Source organism: Eleginops maclovinus, chromosome 23 (assembly GCF_036324505.1).
Source record: "Eleginops maclovinus isolate JMC-PN-2008 ecotype Puerto Natales chromosome 23, JC_Emac_rtc_rv5, whole genome shotgun sequence".
NCBI classification, from domain to species: Eukaryota; Metazoa; Chordata; class Actinopteri; order Perciformes; family Eleginopidae; genus Eleginops; species Eleginops maclovinus.
Window position 1 is genome coordinate 10240375 of NC_086371.1, and position 22619 is coordinate 10262993.

The window sequence follows — 22619 nt, forward strand, 5'->3', positions numbered from 1 at the left end:
ATTCTAGTCGCTCCTTCCATCCTGTAAAGGGTTTCGTTCTGTCAAAATCTGAAAAACTTACAAATTCCTGAACCACAAGAATGACACAGTGTACATGAGAAAACCAGTCTAAGTGGATTTTCCAGAATGACTGAGTGAACATGCAGATTATGCTGTGTGGTTAAGTAATGTTTTACTGTTCCCATTTCTCACTTGTCGAAATGAATGTCAAACTCGATGTATTATATTACATTTTTAATAAAAGAATGACCATACCAAACACAAAGTACAGAGTGTCTAGAAAAAAAAAAAAAAACATGACAATACTTGCAACAACAATAATTGCATAGAACCTTTCAAAGACAATACACAGTGATCTGGAGGTTAACCAGATGAAACCGAAGTTCAACCCCATACTACAATTAAGTGCTCACTGGGGCCTTTGGGAATTGAAAAAAGACAGTATGTGGTACTTAATGAAAACAATTTAGGGTGCAGGAACAGCAACAATGTTAATCTTAACAGTGAACATATGATAAGACAGTCAAACATCTGTACAGGAAGCAGAGTCTCCGTAACGCTGGAGAGAATCTGGCTGCCAACTGAGCGTCCTATTAACAATAACAATTCAAGATCAGCTTTTTTTCCTTGCTGAACTGCCCTTGAGCAAAACACTAACTGTGCTGCAGATGTAAGAGGGGCTGCTTTGTACCCAACACGCTGCTCTGACCTCCCAACTCGGCACTTCCCTACAGGGATTGTACAGTATTTCAATATTATTACATTTTGGATCATTTGTGATGAAAATTGGGACCTTAACATTGAGCAAAAAACAATCAACACCAACAGACTTGATTAAATAAAGGGAGATAATGATAGCCTACCTGTGTGGTGGCTTAACCACATGGTCTGGCCATTTTTGGTTAATAAATTGGGTTAATTCATTCATTATTATTGCAATTTCTCCCAAAATCTGGCTCACCATGCTGGCACTCACCCAGAGGTCGGTCATTAAAGCAGTCACTTATTGCATCTATAGCATCCACTGCAGCGAGGGAAGATAACAGCGCACACACTCAACCTTTTGAGGAAATGTACCGCTGTGGGTCTTTGTGAAGACGCTGCATCTCAAAGAAGCATGCAAAGCCCTGCATGTTTTTCAGACCCAATATATACCCATTAAGCTTGAGACATTCTTATTGAAATATAACAACAAACCACCTGCGACACTCTCAATATAAATCATGCATTTAGTCCCAGTCCGGTTTTAAACTTTAGTTTATGGATCCCTTCGGGAGGCACTTAAACAGATGAGCTCTACAACCACAAATAAATCTCTCTGTTGATTTCCTGTTGTCATAATAGGCAAAAAACAGGCTGCAAAGTCTGACTCGTTTTTTGTCATTAGTAAAGTCATTTTTCTTCTTTTGTGATGAAAAAATATAAATTTCCCTTGGCCAAAACAAGTATTTTTTTGCCGCATTTACATATCAATTAAGTTTAATAAAACTCCAGGCAGGTGTAAAGGCAGCAACACTATATCTATAAGGCTAACACTACAATTAAATGCTTGGGTGAAAAATAAATAATCTTTTAAAATTTGAAATAAAGCAAGGTTATGTAATTATGTTAAAATGATACTTGAATATATTTTAGTAAAGAGAGTAGGGGTGACATCTGTTCATATGTGTGTACTCTTATATATAAATGATACATAGTTCTATAATAATATGAAGCTGCATCCCTGATAGCTTTGGACTATATATCTGAAAATCGTGATTATCACATTTCTGATGCAGAACTTAAACTGTAGAACTACTCATGCAGTTTTTAAATGAACAGTTGAAGGCTAGATTTGGAAAAAAACTGAATGTAGCATAATGATTTAACCTGTTTGAATTGCTTTAACACCACCAAAAAGGTCTGGAAACTGTCAATGTAAATGTACAAAAATAACAATTGCACATTCTTTTGAAAAATCCATGAATCCTGCTGGTCCTTGTGACAAAGACAAAACAAAGTGGTATGAGGAGAAAAACAGTCCTTGTGCATGCAGGATAATTCCTATTGGGCTTGATGGCTCCGAACTCCTTTTTTCTTTTTCAGACTGAAGCAAAAGAAGCAGCAGACTATTCTCTGTCCTTTGTCCAAGATTGTTCCATTTGTCGGTGCAGAGTTCACAGTGCCAGTTGCCAAGAGGCAGAATGTTTGAAACAGCCCACCCCTACCAGACTTGGTTTAGCTGAGCTGCTTCATTAAAGAGAAACAAACCTGTGGTCCCATGTACTGCAGCTAGATCAGGAAGATAGGTTTCATTGAAAATGTCAAATCAAGCTCCAGCACCACATCGTCTTGAGTGGGCGGGGGGGGGTTTGACTCACTGCTGTGTGTGATTGAAATATGAACATGCGACAGAGAGGAACACACGCGCACACCTGACCCTCCACAAGCACGCTTACATAAATGTACACATACACACACAGCCACACTCGGGGGAGGATGATTGTGTGAATGCGTTCAGTGGGCGCCGTCATCCCAAGCACAGTCGTTCTTCTGCTTGGCCAGTTTTCGAACCACTCTCTCCAGATCTTTGCGGGACTTCTGCTCCTCCTCCAGAAACTGCTTCATCCACTTATTCTCCTGTAAAACACACAGGCAATAGAAGCATTTAACAGGCTGCCTAACGGCTCTTGCTTGCGAAGTTTACACTATAGACAGCTGGGAAACGTCGGCAAGCAGACATTTTTGGCTGATTTTAGCTCATGACAATTAAAGCGCATGTATGTTGGCAAGCAATTAAATGATGCCATAATAAGTGGAGAAATGGTGGATTTAGCTGTATACTCATACTTTTAATCAATTAATGTTAAAATAGACGTTTTAATTTAAATTCAAAGGCATTTCTTTAGTTAAAAAATGTAAATCTTGTCTTTATAATTTGTTAATGTCTTGCCATATTATTAGGTATATGCTGTTGAAAAATAAATTTCACTTGTTTAAAAAAAGGAACAATTCTTAATAAATCATTTTCTTAATAAATAAAAAGAAAAAATGTAATCCCATAAATTGTCGTTAGATAATTTCATTGATGCGTGCCTTAAAATAAACATTGCTGCGGCTTAAGTATACACAACAACTTCAGAACATTAGTCAAACTAAACTACCACAAACCTTTTTCAGTTCATGAACCTCATCCTTTAAAGCGTACACAGCATCGACCAGGCTCCTGAAACAAATAGAGAAAAGTAAGTATTGCTGGACAGTATCTATTTTCCCCTTACACACATCTGCTCCTGTATGGACCGGGTAAAAACTCTATTTGGTTATCAATGTTTCACTGTCTTTCAACCCGAGATCAGTCTGTCTGGTGATTCATGTCCCAACAGCACAAATAAGATCAGTAACGTATTCCTGATTACAGAGAAAATCAGGACCCAAATACCGATAATGAAAAGTCCCTGCCAAGAAATGAAAATGTATTGAGGAAAAGTAATCATATGCTTACTTTTCCTCAATAACCGTCTGCCCATTGCTCTTCATCTCCTCCACAATGATCTTCTCTTCCTCTGGCAGGAGCACCTGAGGGACACACTCTTTCCGCACCGCTGCGCAAACACACAGAAATTAATGAAAAAATGTTTGATTCATGGCTCTATCAGCCGTTAGAGATGTGCAATCTAAGAAGGCATTAAAGAGACATTTTCCTTACATAAACGAGCGCCCGTGGTTGTCTGATGCAGGCTGGCTCCTGTGCAGTACGCCTCAATCACCCTCAGTATCTGGGCGTCCTCCTCCAGCGCCACTGTGCCTGGAGATTAAATCATATACAAAAAAGTTAATATTGTAAATAACAACAATATCAGATGAAATCACATATGTTAAATACCGTGACACACACATTTCTCTTCTATTTGAAAATGTTAAGGGCTGGTAACGGGCACTACATCAAGAATAAATATGCACAGACATGCAATGAACTGGAACACACACAATTATATACTGTATTATAATTTGATCAAACTCATACTTTTCCTCGTGTGAACGTCATCATCAGACGGCTTCCGCTCTTTCTTCCTGTTGCCAGGCAGGAACTTTTTCATGGGCCGCGGGCTCTTACTGGAGTCCTGGAGGGGTGAGAATTCAAATTCAGTACACATTTACACACACACACACACACACACACACACACACACACACACACACACACACACACACACACACACACACACACACACACACACACACACACACACACACACACACACACACACACACACACACACACACACACACACACACACACACACACACACACACACACACACACACACACACACACACACACACACACACACACACACACACACACACACACACACACACACACACACACACACACACACACACCTGTAAAGCCAAGGCTCCAAACCAAAACAGAATGCAAGCTTACAGGGACGCGCATCCCTTATGAACACACAACATTAGGAGAACAAAATTCTATCAACAGACAAGGCAGCAAGCATTTGGTCAAAACAAAAGCCAGCTAGGTAATCCATCTATGCTAAAATAAAACCAGCCTAATGAAGCGTAAAGGAAGAGGTAATTGAAATGTTTTGGTTTTATTATCGTAACATTTTTTACCCAACAACGAATACTGTCACAAATGCTTTACCTTTGGTAAAAGTGTTCACAAAGCCAAGAAAGCTGTGATACTACTTACATTTTTTTCTAGAAACAACAATAGTGTGGTGCAATTTCTCTTCGCTGCCGCGCCTGGGTTCATTTCCTTGTTTGAAAACTGGTCTGTTTCCTCCCCTGAGCACATTAAAAGCTGTGGTTTGATGAATAAATAAATCACTAAATTAAGCAGTTTAGTCATGCTGATGGGCTCACACCAACGCAGATGTGTGGTGTTACTTGTCGCATGTTATTATAGCATCATTCATTACGTTATTTACCCACTGTCTTTCTCTGGAATGCAGAGCAAAACGAAATGGATATTAAGCAATTGCTTGCTTTAGCGATACATAAAGGTATCCTGGAACTCCACAGACTCTTCACGAAAATCAAGATAAGTAAATGAGCTATCATAATCGTGTTTCTCAAAACCTGTGCAGGGACTCAAGAGACTTACATCGGCGCATTTGACTGACATGTCTGTGTACTCATTGTGTACAACAGTGGGAGGTTAAAAAGGTTTGTGTGTCGATTATTTCCGCGCCAAGATTAGCAGCGTTTAATGACCTGCTTAGAGTACATACTGCTCAGTGCAGTCATGGCCATGTCACTTTACACCTGCATGTTAGGGTTTTTTCAGCCACTTGTCAGCAGATGACCTTCACAAGAAGCTGAACAACACAAGGGTTTGTCATATGATTGCTTCATAAAGATGATTGTCCAACATGTTGAACATCTGCCGACATGTCCAGGAGACACAGAGAAGCATTCATTTGGAGTTGAGTTTAAAAACCGCCTTGGCAATAATGACTGTTGATCATTGTGATGTCTAATACACATCATTGCACCTGGGAAACGTTGTAGTTCCCACACGTTTCTCCAAACACATGTAAACCCCCTATAACACTATGTTCTTATTAGATCTTGACGTTTCATAGTGATTTTGGAGAGACAAAGGATATGCGTGGAAAGAAAGTAGTGGAATGAAATGCAGCACTGGAACTTTTTTGCAGCCACAAAACGTAGGGAGGAAAACAAACTGAGGAACGTTTTTTTTTACTGATATAATACATGGTCAGAGAAACCTTGACTCTATTCAGAGTGAGGAAAAAGAGCAGACACGCAGGGCCGCAGAAAACAGAAATCCAACAGGTGACTATGAGAGAAGAGTGAAGCAAACAGAGCAAAGGAATGCAGCAGCACAGCGCAAACACACACACAGGCAACCCCATTGAACCCCCCCCAACCCCACCCAAACCACATCCTTACCCACACACACAGATAGAAACACAGTGAGATCTAACCTTACCTTCATGATATAAGACATCCTCTACAGAAGGCAGGATGGAGAAAGAGAAAAAAGGGGAAATGTGCATGAAAAATACAATGAGAGAAGGGTGTGATAGAGAGTTAATAGTGATCATTTTTACACCCCCGTCTTCCATTCACCTATTCTTTGTGTAAGCGGAACAGGGTGGTTACTTCATGTAGAAAAAAGGGATATTTGGGGAAATCGTCAGAAAGAAAGTTATGATGCATGCAAGAAAATAAGATTTTACTACACGCTTGGGTATTTTTTCATAGATAAGAGGACAATATTCAATTACAGCTTGTCAAACTTAAATACCAATACGCACGTTTACTGTAGACATATATTCAACAAATGTTCAGGCTAAATTAAACGTACTTTAAAGTACTGACTAATCAATGTAAAAGCTTCAACCTCCCACACACACCATCAAATCACAACCATACCACTCATAGCTCAAAACCACCGGTAGGCTCAATGCCAGACAGCTGGGGATCATGCTCTGTTCACTAGAATAGCTCCTTTTTCGCGGCAGCCATTTCATCGCAGGGTAAAGACAGATTTTATTAAGGTCATTGTTCATGGCCCTGTTCCATATAGGGACGCTGCTGTGAGAGGGTCGTCCTCAGTCCATAATCATCCCCTGCTGTGTTTCAGATACATCCGAAGTGATTTGAATTTATTCCACTGCATAAATGATTGTAACAATAATAGTTCTTGTTACCTTACAGTCCCTGTGTTCCCTAATTAGCATAAATGATGGGCAAAGCACTGATGGGTTTTCCTGTTGTCATCACGCCACAGGAACAGGTTTTAAGAACATAGGTAGTTTGCGGGTTTTTTTACACGTCTAAACATTACTAAGGAATATGGATGAAAAGTTATATCCTCTTGATGGAAAGCACTCAATTTACAAGTGATTAAATATTAATAACTCTACACACTGAAAGCTACTATGGTACTAAGACACAAAAGAAAATGATAGGCGTTGAACATGCACAGAAATGATGTCTATAGGTAATCCAGTTTTTTCACTGAGTAATTATATAAATATATATTGTGATCAAGCCGGAGTATGAATATCTTTGATTGCTGAATATGTTTCAATTTATAGTACGTCTAATTAGGTCAACTTCCCTTGTGTTGTTTTTGCATGCTTGCACATTTTCTTCAGAAGGGGGGATATAGACGTGGTAGATGTGGTAAACTCCTTGTGGTTTCTGACTAATAATGTGTGACTTCTTATAGGAGATGAAATGCATAAAAAAGTGTGAGTGGGTTTGTTTGTGCAGCGCTAAGACCTCCTACCTCTTTGTATCCCAGAGCAGCAGAGGGTTTGAGGGGAGGTGCGGGGCGCAGACAGCTGAGGGACCAGGGCTTGCTGATCTTTGGCGGCTCCAAGGGGCCGCGGCTGACGGCGCTGAGGCTGCCCAGATGGGACAGGTGAGTTGGGGTGCCGACCATGCTCAGTGGCTTGCCTTCTACAGTCTGCATGGGACAATCAAAGGAAAGGAGACAAGCATGAGAAATATACAGCTGCGGAAAAAAAAAAAAGAGACCACTCCAAATGATTCTGAAATCTTCATCTCTACATGTATGGCAGCCATTCCAGTGTCTGTTGAATTCGAACACAGAGAAAAGTTGCCAGTGGTTTATAGAATACAATAAAAAAAATCATTTAACTCAAAAGACATACCTATAAAAAATAAAACAAGAGAAAGTGATAATGCTGAAGTGGTCTCTTAATTTTTTCCGCGGCTGTACGTGCAATGAGAGATAAGCCTAATGTCTACACCTCATTATGTTGCAGGGTTCACTCTTGGTAATGCTTTTACTGTTTACTGTACAAGTGTGTGTGTTTGTGTGCATGTTTGTGTGCATGTGTGTGTGCACTAACCTTCAAGATTGTCCCTGCAGGGCTTCCCCCTTTGGTGAAGGGCTGAAGGTGCTCGAGCCATTCTTGTAACTCGTGGGAACTACTGCAGAACACTGTGACGCGATCGATTAGACTTCCTGCATCACAGAAACACACACATACACACTTCCTTTAGTGAAAGTTACCTACTGCTGCTCAAAAGTCAACACATGCTACAACCACAAGCAGAACCTGCCGTTTAGGAAATGCACGCATCATAGAAAATACACAGTAGGTCTACTTCAAATATCTCGGCAAAAATGAGCAATTCATGCACTGTGGCAATACATGACTAACCAGAAAATTAACAAACCTCTTAACAAAGATGCCATAAACTAAAGGATATGCCTTTAGAATGTAAGGCATGTGAAGAAATACGTTTTGGTATATCCTGATGGAGAATTACGTTTCTTAATGTGCAAGTCAAGGGATTATCTGAATCAAATGTTCTATCCCTATTCACGTGTGTAACTGTCATCTGCAACAGTAGGGCAAGTCTGATGTCCTTTTATTGACTGCTTGGACACCAGCATGAATATTTCAAAGGGAAAAAGGGATGCCTCGACTAAATGGGATTCAAAATGTTTATAGTAATCTCATATTGAGTAACATTAGTAAGTACTTTAAGAGTTTTGAATACACAATCCCACTGCTGTTCAATGGTGCTTTATATAGGATTCTGAATGATGCAGGACTGCTTCAACTAAACTAAAGAAGATTAGTCATTTTCTCAAGAACTTCCGATGCAAACCTGTGATATCCAAGGCATAGTGGGCATTGTCTGCATCCTCCGCGTGTCTTGTGACTGTGGTGCCTGTCAGCGGTAGTCTTCCCTGAAGGGGACGAACAAAAAAAAAAGGAAATAAGGCAACATATTGTAGAGGAGAGACTCCTGCAATTACTAAAATTATGTGCCCAATAAATACAAATGTATTCAAATAGCAAATATGCTCATGAATGAATGATGTCAGGGACACTCCTCACCTGATAAATAAAGCCACTCATTCGGGGACTGGCGGAAAGCATGACTAGCATATTAGGGAAAAGCATAAGATAGCGCTCCTCTTTTTCCTGCAAGAAAGACACAAAAACATGTAGTTGTAATGTAGGAACAAATACATTTAAACAGTCAGTTAAAGGAAGGTCTCTGTAGCGGATCCTGTTAGTTTTCAGTGTATTTATAACATTTCAAGAGCTTATAGGTTACGAAACGACAATTAAAAGTGTTGCATTGTCTGTGGACGTTTAATAGATTATCAATAGAGTTTATGTGACAATTAATTCACATCCTGCATTTTGTAAGAATACTCTAGTTAAACCACTTTGCTATTCTGTAAAGCACAAGTTAAGTGAGTAGTTCAAGTATAAATAAATTAAGAGTTGTTATTTGTAATACACATGGAAAATTACATTAGTTGCCGTTAATACATTTGGTGGTTGAAAAGTGGTTGCTGGTGATCAAAAGATAGAGCATTCAGTCGACTACCTTCCAACCACTGTTTCAAAGTAAACCCTTACAGAAACCACACAAGAAAGAACAGATGGTTTTCAGAATGCTTATGGCCTACATAGGTTTCTGTTTTGATACCAGTAGGAAATTAAATAACCAAAAAAAGGAGGATGGATTTTTGCCTTCACGATTCTTTGACATTGGGAACCCTATAACGCATAGAGCCTAAGTTAAATGACTGACACAACTCTGGGGTTTTGGAATTTAAGTTACCATCAGTGCTTTTAACTCATTATAGTGAGACTTTAAGTCAAACTAGAGCACTTCACCTCCAAAAACCATTCATACTTCCGCTGTCTGCATCGAAACCCCATGTAGTCTCAATCTAGGACAATATATTGTATACAAAAACCAAAAAAACCAAATAAAAGTCCTTCTTACAGTCTTCTCTCAGGTATGCAGGTTTTGTGTATTCATCCTCTTTCACTGAATGGAACCCATACGAAGCTTTCACTATGCAAACACTATACTCTGTGGACTGACAATAGTTTTTGTCAGTCCAAAGGCTGCAGTCAAAGCCTAAACATCTCACCTCACTGGACCCATTTTTGATGTGGACCTGGGACATGTAGGCCACGTGACCGAGGCTCTTCATGCTGTCTCCCTCCCAGCCCCGCACCGGTTCTGACAAGATCTGGAGCTCCAGGTTCTTACGCTTTCGCAGTTCCTGGCACTGTGTCTAAACACACATGTAGACAAACACACAAATAAAAATGACCCATCAAAGATAGTGTAACACAATTCATAGTTTACAGTGAGATATTTATGGTCACGTTGGATAGATTTGGAAACGAAATAAGGTCCCCTCAGAATAAGCTGCTATTCAAATATGTTCTTGATTTCTGGATTTTAAGTCCAAATTATGTGAAATAAACTCTTATAAAAAAAGGTGGTTTCCTGATTTTTAGAAATACTGAGTAATGTGCAACAGGGTTTTTTTCCTGCTTTAGAAAACGTAACAGTTTAAATTTACATCTTTTTCAGAAGTTTAGTGAGTAACCTGCAACATATAGTAACATGAATAACAATTTCAGGTGCTATGCAGGGGCGCTCCCTGTTCAAACAGCAAAAATGACAATGCAGCAGCTTTCATTTCCACAGCACATTGAACAAAAAATGATGTTCTGTGCCATACAGAGGTTGTAACTAGCGCCTGCCCACCCAACCACACAGAGAACAATGAGACTTGCAAATGACAACATTTGTGTTTTTTTTCCTGCATTGCTGTGCAGCTCTGCTGAAGAGACAAGTGTGAGTCACCTCATCTATTCTAGAAACTCAGTGCTTTACTGAGGAAACTGTGTCTCAGAGTGATCTTCACTCAATTCAGTACAATGCAGTAACTTGCTTCTAATCCGTCTCTTCTAAAATGGCATTTCAGTTTACACCCACAGTAGGAACATGCAGCACAAACTTCCATTATGTTTTGCCTCTCTCCAGACCTGTGGTTGATTGATTCGGGATTGCTTAGTAACATTACAATGTCATTATTGTGTAACCCATCTGACAACAGAGGTGATGTCATAACAACTTCACAATAACCAACACAAGAGTGATTTAATTTTAGTATTTCAGTCAGTTAATAACATAAATGTCAAAATATAATAGCATACATTTAAAAAGCTTTTAATTATCATTATGAAGTTAATGATGAGAATAATGACACCATCTTTGTTTAGCTTGTTTCTCCTAGTTTTGTTTCAATTTGCAATTCTAACTATTTAACAAAGTAAGTTTTGCACAACCAAAACAGAAGAGGGTAGTGCTTTTATTTTTCATGGGAGCTATTTGTAGCTATTGCCAAGATAGTTACCAAATAATAAGTTGTTTGCAGTAACTATGCCCAGGAGCAGTCATGGCAGATGATGGAACAATTAAAGTAACTGTGGCAACTGATACAAAATAGGTTGTATAACTTTAAGTATAATTTTGTACAGAACAAGCTCAATCAAAGGTGGAGATTAAAAGAAATGATATGGATTGCTATATTTTATTTATAAAGTTTGAGCATGTAGAACCCCGGGGACGTCCCACACTTACCACTAAACTCCTGCATGCTGCTGTCGCCTTTACAATGTCAGCATAGTCTGGGTGAGCTTCCTGTGGAGGAAATAAACAACACATCAGCAAACATCCTGAATATTCTGTAATATACCAAGTAATTCAGAGATTAAAAATAAGGTACATTGTCGGAAATATATATATACTGTATATATATATATATATATATATATATATATACTTTCTCCTGTACCTCCACATGTCTCTCCAGCTCCTGCAGCAGCGTGGGGTATTTGTCGAGCCTCATGAAGGGCTTACTGAGACTGGTGGTCAGGGCCAGGATTCCCGGAGCACTGGCTCCCTGGCTCTCCATGAACTTGTCTAGTTCCTCACTGTTGAACACACAAACAAAAACACTTGTAAATGTTTTTAGATTATAAGGTTTATAATGACTGACTAAACAGCTCAAGGATTATGTTTCTGATGATGAAAATTGAAAGACCATAAAATCATAACTAAAACAACATTTTCTTTGGTGCTAATTTCATTGGGTTGAATTAAAAATGTATATTAATACGAAATGTATGATACATAAGGGTTTTACCATAAAATAAAATGTTGCTTTGAACTGCAAGAAGGTCATTTCTTATAATGTATGCAAATTGTGTAGGTTAAGTGGAAAAAAAGATAGATTTAAAGTGTGAAAATGGAAAATGGAAGTCCACCGTTCATTATGTGCGCCTACACTACAAAAGGTGCATTTACATACAGGGACAAAAATACAATGAATTAATTAATTGAGACACAACGCAAACACATAATATTATTACTCACTGAATTAAAAAAACATTCTCTGAGGAGGTAATTAAAAACATCTCACTTTCTAATGAGGACAGGAAAGTGGGCAACACATACAGTATGTAACCACCCAAGGTTTCCATTTTATTCAAAAACTAACCCAATGATAAAAAAACACACAGTATGTCACATCTCGGGTTCGTGTTAGCCTGAACCAAAACCGACTGTAATGGTGTTAATAGCATGACAAATTAGGTCATAGTTGTTTGGATTTCTTCTTTGCAACATGCTCACCTCATAGCAAAACTGAAAACATGACTTGAAAGTAACAGCATTCATGAGGTTCTGTAGTCTAAGACCTTGATCGCACACTACCCGGTTGCAACACTAACAAGTAACTTTGAGTAAATGTAAAGGTCACAACTGAAAAGCGAATATGCTTACTGTGAACAAGTGTCTTGCTTGCCTGTCAACAAAACCACAATTATACGTATCCTGTCAACGGTCTGCTTCCTGTATTTTATTATTGTTCCGCTCACAGCGTAGAATCTGAAACGCCACTTCTACATAAGTCAAGATTAAATCATTTAAAAGTTATTCTGCCATTTCACAGTGAATGATCAATGCAATAGATATTCATAACAACAGGTCCCACTTAATGGGAATAATGCATATGAAGGTCTCACATTAATGATCCAACTTAGTTGAGCCTCTTAGACGTTTACAGAAGGGAAGCCTGACACCATGTGGTTAATAAATAAACTGCAGCTCATCAACAGATTACAACATGCAGTAGTTCAGAAAATGCCACGAATACAAAGACCTATGTCAACTTGCCTCAAAATTAGGGTGAAAAGGTGTAAGGTAAGTAATTCTTGGGCATTTAGGTGGGTTTAACTGATGGTTTCCACATTTTTGCGCAACATTTGTGTTACATATTATTCTATTTATTTTATTTCCTACCCATAAAATCATGTCATGTCATTTCATTCATCTTGTGACCCCTGCTGGTTTATATCAACACTTTTAAAATGCAACCTTAAAGTTATTCTTAATGACTAAAAGCATCTATATTATGCTAAGTTTAAGGTTCATACTCTTATTTGAGTCCTTAATAGAAAGGATTTAATGTTAAAAAAACACTCATCATACGATCCGTTTTAGCACGTGTCTCTTCAAGGCCCACTACCAAAAAAAATCTGTCTTATATTTCTCAAAATGCAGGTTTGATATACTAAGATGGGTAGCGCTAATCTCTAATGTGCCTACATGGGACACAGGGAGGGCAGCCAAATCTGAGGGGCTTGTTAAAAGTTTTCTAACAGAAGCAAACCACAAAAGCTGACCTGGTTGTGTCATTTCAGTGTGTTGGTTGACAAGCAACTAAAATGCATGTGCACATTCCTTTGGAAGAGTGAGTTTTTCTCGATACGTTGCCTTTACCACAGTTGTAATGTGACTTTAACGTTTTACATCGCCAATCACACTTGTTGTTTTGGCAGTGAAAGGCTGTGTTATGCTGTGTTGTGTGCAGGGCTGACCTGTGATCAGTGAGGATGCAAACAGCTGAGGGATGGCTGGAACAATAAGCCAGATACAGAGTCTTGATCTGAGGCATCAGGATTAAATAGGAGCCCGCCACTCGCTGCTGGCCTTCGGAGACTCTGCAAAGTAAGAGAAACAGGCACATGTTAGGGGAGGGTGAACAAAAAAAAAAGAGACTAGTTGAGGAAAAGAAAGATATGACAAGAGAACAGAGGAGAACTTGGGAGTGGAAATATCTGAAAAGCTGCCATTATTTAGGGCTTCATCCCGTCAAAGACGTTTTTACTGACAAATACAAGACTGGACTCGCAGTTTTGAAACCTGGCAGAATACTGGTTCTAAACACTCACCTGGTTTCATTTCCAATTAAAAGAACACAACGGACAACATAATCCTAACATCTCAAGTGTATTTGAGACTTATTTAAGACATTTCAAAGGGTCAAGCTAAAATGACGTGGTTAACCGTATTCTATGAATTGTAGATATTTCACATTCCTACCGGCCACTTTCCGAAGCATACCATACTTTCTACGTATGAATGTATTTTCCCCACAAGGCAGAACTTTTAAATGGCATTCAAAGCCAGTGAAAACATTTTTCTTTGTTTCCAGTAGCTTGTCAGAGTTTCCACACCAGTGCAAGTATTCACCAAATTAATGAATGTGGAGTAAACTTAAGGAATAATGTATGAGGCTAAGGGACAATGATGATTTACCTATTTAAAACATGCTTTTCCAGTCTTTGCAAGTTTAGAATTCTACCATGAAGAAGTGAATAAAATAGATGTCAGAGAGGAAGGAAGTGATTGCAAAAATATAATGAAGCACGAAATGCTTTGAGTAACACTTGGCAGTAATGTATAGTAAGCGTGCAGTGAAGAGAACGGCTGTTTAACATAAATGAAAACGTTTTCTGTAAGTCATTTCATATTGACTTACAATACAAGCACAACTCCTCTTAAAATAGATGTTGAATTTATTGAGCAAACTAACATAGGTTTCATGGAGGTTCGTGTAAAGCATGACTTACTTGGTACAGTCCTCCAAAGCCGCACACAGTCCCTGCTGGAAGGTGAGTATCTCCTCCAGGTTACCACACAGGGTGGCACTGTCTGCACTGCTCAGCCTGAATATACACATATTTAGCATCAGAGGAGACAGTAGGGATTGTCCTACAACATGCAAGTTAAACATGAAAGTACAGTAAGCAAGAATATCGACTCATGTCTAAACACTTATTTCACAAAGTGTCATGCTCTTACTTGTCGCTGGCTTGCAGGGGTCGTAGATAACAACTCAGCACTGTTTGTAATTCTTTGACAAACTCCCGCTCATGTTCCAAGATGTCTTGCACCACCTGAAAAAAGCAGCACAAAATCTGAATATGCTAGCAGATTTCAGAAAAGCAAAGTTTTAAAACTGGTTAATCATCTAGATGATTTGGTCTTTATTAGTCAACAATATTTGATCACTTGGATATGTTTCACTCAAAATGTGAAAAAACAAGTGACTGCGATTTCAAAACGGAGAAGCGACTTGTTGTATTTTTTAGAAGTTTAGAACAACATAACTTCCGAAAAATTATCATAGTGAAGATAACTGAAATGACAAACAGACACAATGTGTTCACAAAACCACTATGAGCTGATAAAACTCTGTAACAGTTGACATATTTACACATTCCATAACTTATCAATAACTCATTTAATCTGTTAGATCATTTTTTTCCTTCTTTTTAATCAGGGCAGGAGTACGAAAAGCTTAATTTTGACAAACCTAAATAAACAGTTAAGACATAAACTATATGAATTTCTGCCTTCTGGTAAGTGGTATCCGTCTAAGTGGTATGACATTTTACATGCCCTGCATCATTTTGACTCACCACACTGTAGTAGTTCTTGGTCAGCTGAGTTCCTTTAGGAGACACAGGCTTCTCTGTAGAGGACAAATATAAGGATAAGACAATTGTTAAGAGCTTTTTCAAGAAAAGTACGAGAAAGTTCGAAAAAAAATAATTTAAACAGAATATTCAGAAAATAAAGACCTTCTCTGAAAATCTGTTTGAGATTTTAAACACCAATTTAAAAAAAGAAAAGGTGTCAGGGGATGACATGCTGCATTATCAGACTCTAATGTTATAATTTTGCTTCTGAAATAAAGTGTAAAATGTAAATTACCATGAAAGTTTAACCAAATTTAGAATTTGATTAGTCTTTAAAAAAACAAACACCTTATGAAGCTTATAGTCCGCATCACACTCAGGAATGAATGATCCTGATTGTGTGGCTCAACTCACCGCAGGGTTTGATCTCCCGGACGTAGTTGCTGGGAAACCAGCCCGTCTTGCCGTTGAGGGAACCCTCCCACCATCCTCCCTCCTCCTGCCGCATCACATGGATCAAGTCGCCTTTATTGAATGACAGCTCATCCTCATTGTTCTGCTTGAAGTTGAAGCGAGCCTTCACCATCACCTGCCCACCTCCACCGTTCTCAGACATCTCCTGTTAGAGAGACGGTGAGCAACACAAACAAAAATATCAGCATTTCCTCTTTTGCCTGCACGTTTAGCTTTTGAATTAGGCTTCTTAAGAAATGCTTTGGACTTATCATGATATATTATATCTCTTTGTTGTGCAGGAGAGAGCAATGTGTAGTCATTTGAGATTAATAATAAATAAATTAACTAAAAATAAATGTGCAAAATGTAATGAAGAATCTAAATAAGTGAACCAGTTTCAAGCAGGTTAAATGAGTAGAGACAGAAAAACAGAGCATCGAAATGAATAGTATATTAAAAAAAAGGTACCATACCACTGATTTGGATTGTCTACGCAGAGAGCCTTTGGTTTTGGCAGAGGACAGTGTGTGTGAAGATGTCGACTGACTAGGAGAGTGGGCACCGGACTGTGAACATCTCTCAGCAGCACAGTCTATGGACACAGTGGAAATACAGAGCTTATTTTATTTAGATTTTTCACATGGTTAGTTCTCATCAGGTAAAGAACATACCTTCACCATATAAAACACATCATGATCATCCTCACAGTTGACACAGGTACACATACTTGAAGTGGCTGGCAACTTGATGATAATTCATGCGCGTATGGTCTATTGCTCTGCACAGCCCCAGGATAGTGAGCACACACACACACAAACATTAACAATGCCTGATAGAATCATCTGATTCAACCAAAGCTGGCACACCACATTAGATAGAGCAGCTGTAAGAAAGAATGCAGCATGCTGTCTTTAGATTATAATATAAATATGTTTCAGTAATGACTATCTATATTTATTGCTATATCTACTTGACACATATTTAGCTAAATTCCCCACCAACACTGTCTCTTATCGCTGCAGTTCAATGAAAAAAAAACTAATTTATGATACCGGCGCCCTCCAGAGTGTCATCACTGTGCCGCTGCAGCAGAGGAACCGTGATTTAGTGTCAGGAGCCGCCAGCTGTCCTGCAGTGTAAGTGCAGTCCTTGAGGTGCACTGACAGGGGGATCAATTTTGTTGCTGGTACTCACTTGAAAAATGACACATGACAACCCTGCAACCTCTTACACTAACCAACAGAAACACCCTCACTGAGGACTCCCTATTAAATGCAAACTGGATGCATGCCAGGTCTACTGTATTTCCAAGAAGAATAAATAAACAAATAAGAGTGCACCATTAGTCTTAGCCACCCCTAATTCAGATCCAATGAGGTGTTCAACTTAGAACCTATAAAGCTGACAAATGCTTCCATGCACTTTCATTTACAGGCAGTGAAAAACACGAAGATAACTCTTTTCTGTTATCTAGTTTCATCAGCAGATCATGTGTTACTACCTATGTTATGTAAGTTAAAGGCTGGAGATTCCCCACTGCTTTCCATATGCTGAGACGTCAGGGAGGCCAAACTGATGAGAAGGACACTAAAGGCAGCGGGAGAGTCCTCATGAACTTCAGGTGGGGCTCATGGATCCACATGCCACTCCCAACACACGCAGAGAAGACTAACAAGCCCTTCTGTCAGTTCTAAGGTTACCAAAGTTATTTTTGTGTGCAGGCTATGTTGAAAATCATATCCCCCTAAAGAAACATTTATTCTAAACACAGAGTCAGGAGAAAAGCCAGACTTGGAAGAGAATCACATGTTAAAAGATGGAGGCCTCCTGTGTATGATCATGTCAACTAACTTGTGACTAATCCACTTTAAATCAAGTTCACTTTGGAAGATGGGACAGCAGCTGCTGGGCATAGCCAGCCTATATCAAAGATTTGCATATAAAAAAACCTGACAGATGCTTGTGGTCCACATTTCACATGGTGGCATGCCTCCCGTACAGTTAGTCATTGCACATGTGCCACATAACCAAAGGAGAGTAATATCATGAAGTGTGAAATTGAAAATGAAATTGGGGTCTGGTAAATTGTGATGATCAATTTCCAAAAATGTCTGACTTCTATAAAATAATTAAATAATCAGAAATAAAAATAATCATTAATTGCAATCTCAATATTTACTGTCATTTACACAGGAATAACACAAACAGATTGGAACATTGTGCATTTCAGAAGCATGCAGGGGTGGTATATGCATCTAAAATAGCTGACTTAATAATGGTAAGCCTGCTGGTTCTCTGGCAGCTGGAAACTAGAGGGAGACTGGTATTACCTCTTAAATGCCCCCAAATGAGGAATATCCAGAAAAGTAATTAGGCACAAATTGCTTTGGGGCTGCTGCACTGTGAAACATTTGAAGCTGTGACCTTACTGAAGAAATGCACTTGGGAAGGACATGTATGTGTGTGTCTAAAAGGGATAAGAAGTCACAATATGCATTTTGAGTTTAATCAACATTATCAAAACCAATAAAATGAGCAAAAGCGGATCAAATTCATTGTGTATCAAGCTTTGTTTGCACATGAGTAAATATGGCACTCAGCATGATCCAAACACACACTGCCATGCCAGCTGCCCATGGGAAACACACTCAACATGATTAACAAGGGCTGCATGGACAAAGTCTGTGAAAATGACCCCCATCATAGCACAAATGTGTAACAGTAACATACAGAATAACAAAGAATCATCTAGTAACTGCTGCTAACATGTCGATCCATGTCCCGTTTTTACCACCCAAGCATTTCATTGGAATATTTGCATCTACACATACACATCATGCTTCTTCGATGAACACCAAAGAAGCAATATGTGCTGTATTTACTGCAATGTACAGCCTTTATATAATTCAAACGTTTTTAGAATCGGAGAATGAAACCCTCTTTATCAGTCACACAGTGAAATTGGTCCTCTGCATTTAACCCATCCTAGTACTAGCAGCAGTGGGCAGCTATTGTGCAGCGCCCAGGGATACGCATTGGGATACTGTAATTTCAGACTTTATATTACTTCTCAATACCATCTGATACTTTCAGAGAGGACAATGGTGGACTGGAAGAACAGAGAGATGGCATAACCCTTACCTTGTGTGGCAAAGTTGACTGCCAGCAAAGTGGTCAGCACCTTGCCAAAATTCTCACCAGTGTATAAGCACTCTGGTTCAAACCCCTGGATAGAAAAAGAGCAGAGAAGATGAAGAGCAGCAAGTTAAAATCGAGGTTCAACACAAAAGGCTCACTAAATTTACACAGAGACGCTGCAGCAAAAAACACACACACACACACATACACACACACACACAGATTTGAATAAGCTTATAACATGACAGAGATAAAAACCGACATGTTGACGATGACCCATATTTTGTGACTTAGTGGTTTGTAATAAAACAGACAGTGCCAGTCTCATTTGCAATTCGCTGTGCACTTGCGCGCACACACTGATGCTCACGATATAAACAGTCAGACTGCTTGTTCACTCAGATAGCTATCTTCTTTCCTCCAGCAGATAAAGTTTCCCATTTTAAATGAAACATCTTAAATATACAGTAGAGTTTGAGCAATGCAGGCTTGCTCATGAGTTGTTAACGACCTCACCTAGAGGTAGAGTGTGACTGTTACATCTCTGTAAGGTGGGATCAGTCTGAGGGTCGACATCACTACCAAGATTTTACTTTTCTCACTTTTCATGGTGTAAAAAAATGGGTAGAAACACACACGAATAGAAAAACATTTTGTACTAGTTATTTGAAAGTAGAAAAAAACTGGAAACCCCTTACACAATAATAAAAACAAAAGGAAGTGGATAGGTCTTACATCACAGTATTGATCAGTAATAACGTGCCAGTATTGACATCTTTACCATGGTCAGCCCCAGTAGTTTTAATGAGTCATGTCATGTTAAATTAAAGTACTACAGTAAGTGTATAAGACCAGAACAAATAAACAATGTCATGCAGTTAATAACACAGCTAAAAATGTCCTTTAGCAGTAATTTGCGCTTCCTCTTTCTGCATCTCAGTGCAGAAGTGAAAGCAGCTCCCTTTGTGCAGTCACAGGACAAACAGGCACTTTTTGCTATGGCACAAAAAAAGTACTTTAAGCATGATCACATCACTGACCAAAAGGACGGGTAGGGCTCGCCGTAGCACCACAGACATCCCCTGACCAATACATTTGACATAGGCTCTCAAAAAACTTCAGCCCATGAGCTACTGGCGGACCGCAAAAGGTCTAATTATGGGCTAAGGTTTGGTTGGTGGATAAAAGCAAAGGGGACCTCCCAGACATAACAAGCCAGCTGGGCAGAAGTACTGAACCACTTGACTCTGCAGTGAGCCAGCTTGCTGAGTCAATTAGCTGTTTAAAGAAACCAACTGAGGTGACTCAAGACCAGAAAGGAATATTTATAAAGCTAGAGGACAAATAACTGTCCAGTAAAACAGGCTGGTACAGAGACAGGGAAAACTCCCAACATCTGTGAATGATTTGCCCCTTCCTAATATTAGAAAATCTTTTTAGCAACACAGCCATACCGTGTATTGACCAGTGAATTGGTTTAACGTGAAGTAATATAAAGGTCACTGCAGTATGCAAGAGAAAGGGAATTTAAAAGGAAGTAAAAGCTACATCGTTGCCATTTCAAAACAACAGGACAGGTCCTTTCATGTCTGGTCAGTCGGAGTCACTGACAGCATGGATGTGAGAGAAAAGCATATGCCAGCAGGGTTTAAGCAGATCACAACACGAGCAAGAGTGTGTTTAAGTGTTGTCTATACAATGCAGTGGGCTCAGGAGGATCTAAAAAAAAAGGGCAACCCATGTCATAAGTAACATTGCACTTTGTATACACTTAAACATGACAAGCACTTACCTCCACTTTCAAAGACGTGCATCCTCTTAAAAACTCCTTGATGTTGGAAATGCAGTCGGTTTCAGTTCTCGGATCCAGGCAATACTGAGCACACAAACAGAATAAATATATAAACACAAACTACGGCTTAGTATGGCAGACACACATCTGACACAAGCCTTACAATAATCTTACCAATATTTCATTTAGGTACACATAAAAGCGACTAAAGTAGTATACAGTTAAGTAAATCTGGTTAACTACAGTTAACAAAAATAACTGTGGATTCTTTCTGGGATCTCCTTCATGCATACAAAATCATTACACCACAGAAATGTCAAAGTAGACAGATTTAAACAAAACATCCGCTCACTTGTCAAACTTTCAAAATAAAGTTATTTTTGAACACCGCATTGCAACGTTAAAACATATAATTAGTATAACGATTTAGAATTTTGATTTTGAGTCAATCACACTGTTCTTGTTTAGAGGATTGTATTACAAACCAAACAAGGTCAACAGCAACAAACAAAAGGCGAAGTAGTAAATCTGAAAAGAGAGAAGTTACTACTTCCGGTTTTATTCTGCTTCAGCTGTATTGATGCTTTTTTTTCAAAGGGGGAGGTCGTACAGGGAGAGACTCCAGGAGGAAGTGACGAACTGTCTTTGCAACTGTTATTTGTCATTATCAACTTTGTCATCTCAACAACTAAGCGTGTAATTATGGTTAGTTCATCACGTCGAAAAAGTTGTTTAAAACCGAGTCCAGTGAAACCCCACGCTCACTGTCCCCAATATGGCCCTGTGTCCAATGTTTCATGCACTCTTCCTACCGAATAATGTGTCCTGTTTTGGTGGGTGTTCACACCGACTCACTCATGTCAAGAATGCGGAACATTTCGCTTGCTTCACAGGAAACCACATCTTGTAATCTCATATCTTAAAACTAAACAAATGTGCCTGTATTTTGATTCATTAGGCATCATACCATACGCACAGGCGGCTATTGAAACTTCGCGGCTCGAGAAGTGAGAGGCCTGCTGCAGGAAGAAGTTCTATGTCGGTATCATTTTATCAAACCCCTCCCTTTCTTTCACCAGCAGCCGTCGATCATTTGGCATTTGTTGACTTAGTAAACTTAGATCAACAACTCACCTTGGGAGTGAAGCCAGGTATAAGTCTCTCCGTGAGCTTGCACAGGACGACCCCATCCTTCAGCGAGGTTTTCAAAAACTCCTCCGGGTCCGCTATGTTCTTTTTAGGCGAGCTGAGCACTCCGAGTGATATCAACCACGTTACGGTCTGCTCCTCTGGATTCATAGCTCCACAAAATGATCATTGCCTAAGCACGCATTGCTATAAAAGAAATAAAGTGGCGGCCTGTTCCGTATCAATATGCAACTCACATCCGCACTTCTGCTAGAACTAAAAAAAAAAAGAGGCGGTGGGGGAAGGACGACGCTGTTTCTACACGCAAAACTGATGATCACCCCTACTGGCAAATAGGCACCTCAACAATGGACAGGAGTCGTTACCCTCTGCAAAGTAGCACATGCTGGCAGAGGGCACTTTCTCCAATATTATGTTACACGTTAAAATGCAGCAATGACTAGGAAATACCTCCAGGGAAGTGATAT

The 22619-nt window shown here is 39.3% G+C and overlaps 1 protein-coding gene across 3 annotated transcripts; it reads right to left on the bottom strand.

The window, feature by feature from the left end:
- Positions 1-219: 219 nt before the first annotated feature.
- On the bottom strand, positions 220-22411 carry arhgef6 (Rac/Cdc42 guanine nucleotide exchange factor (GEF) 6). 3 transcript variants are annotated; one of them, XM_063876125.1, is made up of 22 exons: positions 22138-22411; positions 21004-21087; positions 19215-19299; positions 16547-16665; positions 16032-16236; positions 15618-15670; positions 14998-15092; positions 14766-14861; positions 13731-13853; positions 11645-11783; positions 11431-11490; positions 9923-10069; positions 8865-8951; positions 8632-8713; positions 7863-7978; positions 7274-7453; positions 5966-5986; positions 4007-4103; positions 3689-3787; positions 3485-3584; positions 3151-3205; positions 220-2619 (listed from the first exon to the last, which is right to left on the bottom strand). In XM_063876125.1, the coding sequence occupies exons 1-22, from the start codon at positions 22300-22302 to the stop codon at positions 2497-2499; spliced, it is 2331 nt and encodes a 776-aa protein (XP_063732195.1). In that variant the 5' UTR covers positions 22303-22411; the 3' UTR covers positions 220-2496. The 3 variants fall into 3 exon arrangements, with proteins under 3 accessions (XP_063732195.1, XP_063732197.1, XP_063732196.1); XM_063876127.1 differs by lacking the exon at positions 22138-22411 and adding an exon at positions 21178-21315; XM_063876126.1 differs by lacking the exon at positions 5966-5986.
- Between the last annotated feature and the right edge of the window lie 208 nt (positions 22412-22619).

What these genes read in the sequence shown, in the direction of transcription:
- arhgef6 (XM_063876125.1), bottom strand. Translation starts at nt 22,302, where the DNA reads ATGAATCCAGAGGAGCAGACCGTAACGTGGTTGATATCACTCGGAGTG. An exon ending in GCTTTGGAGGACTGTACCAA is followed by an intron (nt 13,854 to 14,765) that starts GTAAGTCATGCT and finishes CTTACTTTGCAG; the next exon opens with AGTCTCCGAAGGCCAGCAGC. An exon ending in CTGCTCTGGGATACAAAGAG is followed by an intron (nt 5,987 to 7,273) that starts GTAGGAGGTCTT and finishes TGCCTTCTGTAG; the next exon opens with AGGATGTCTTATATCATGAA.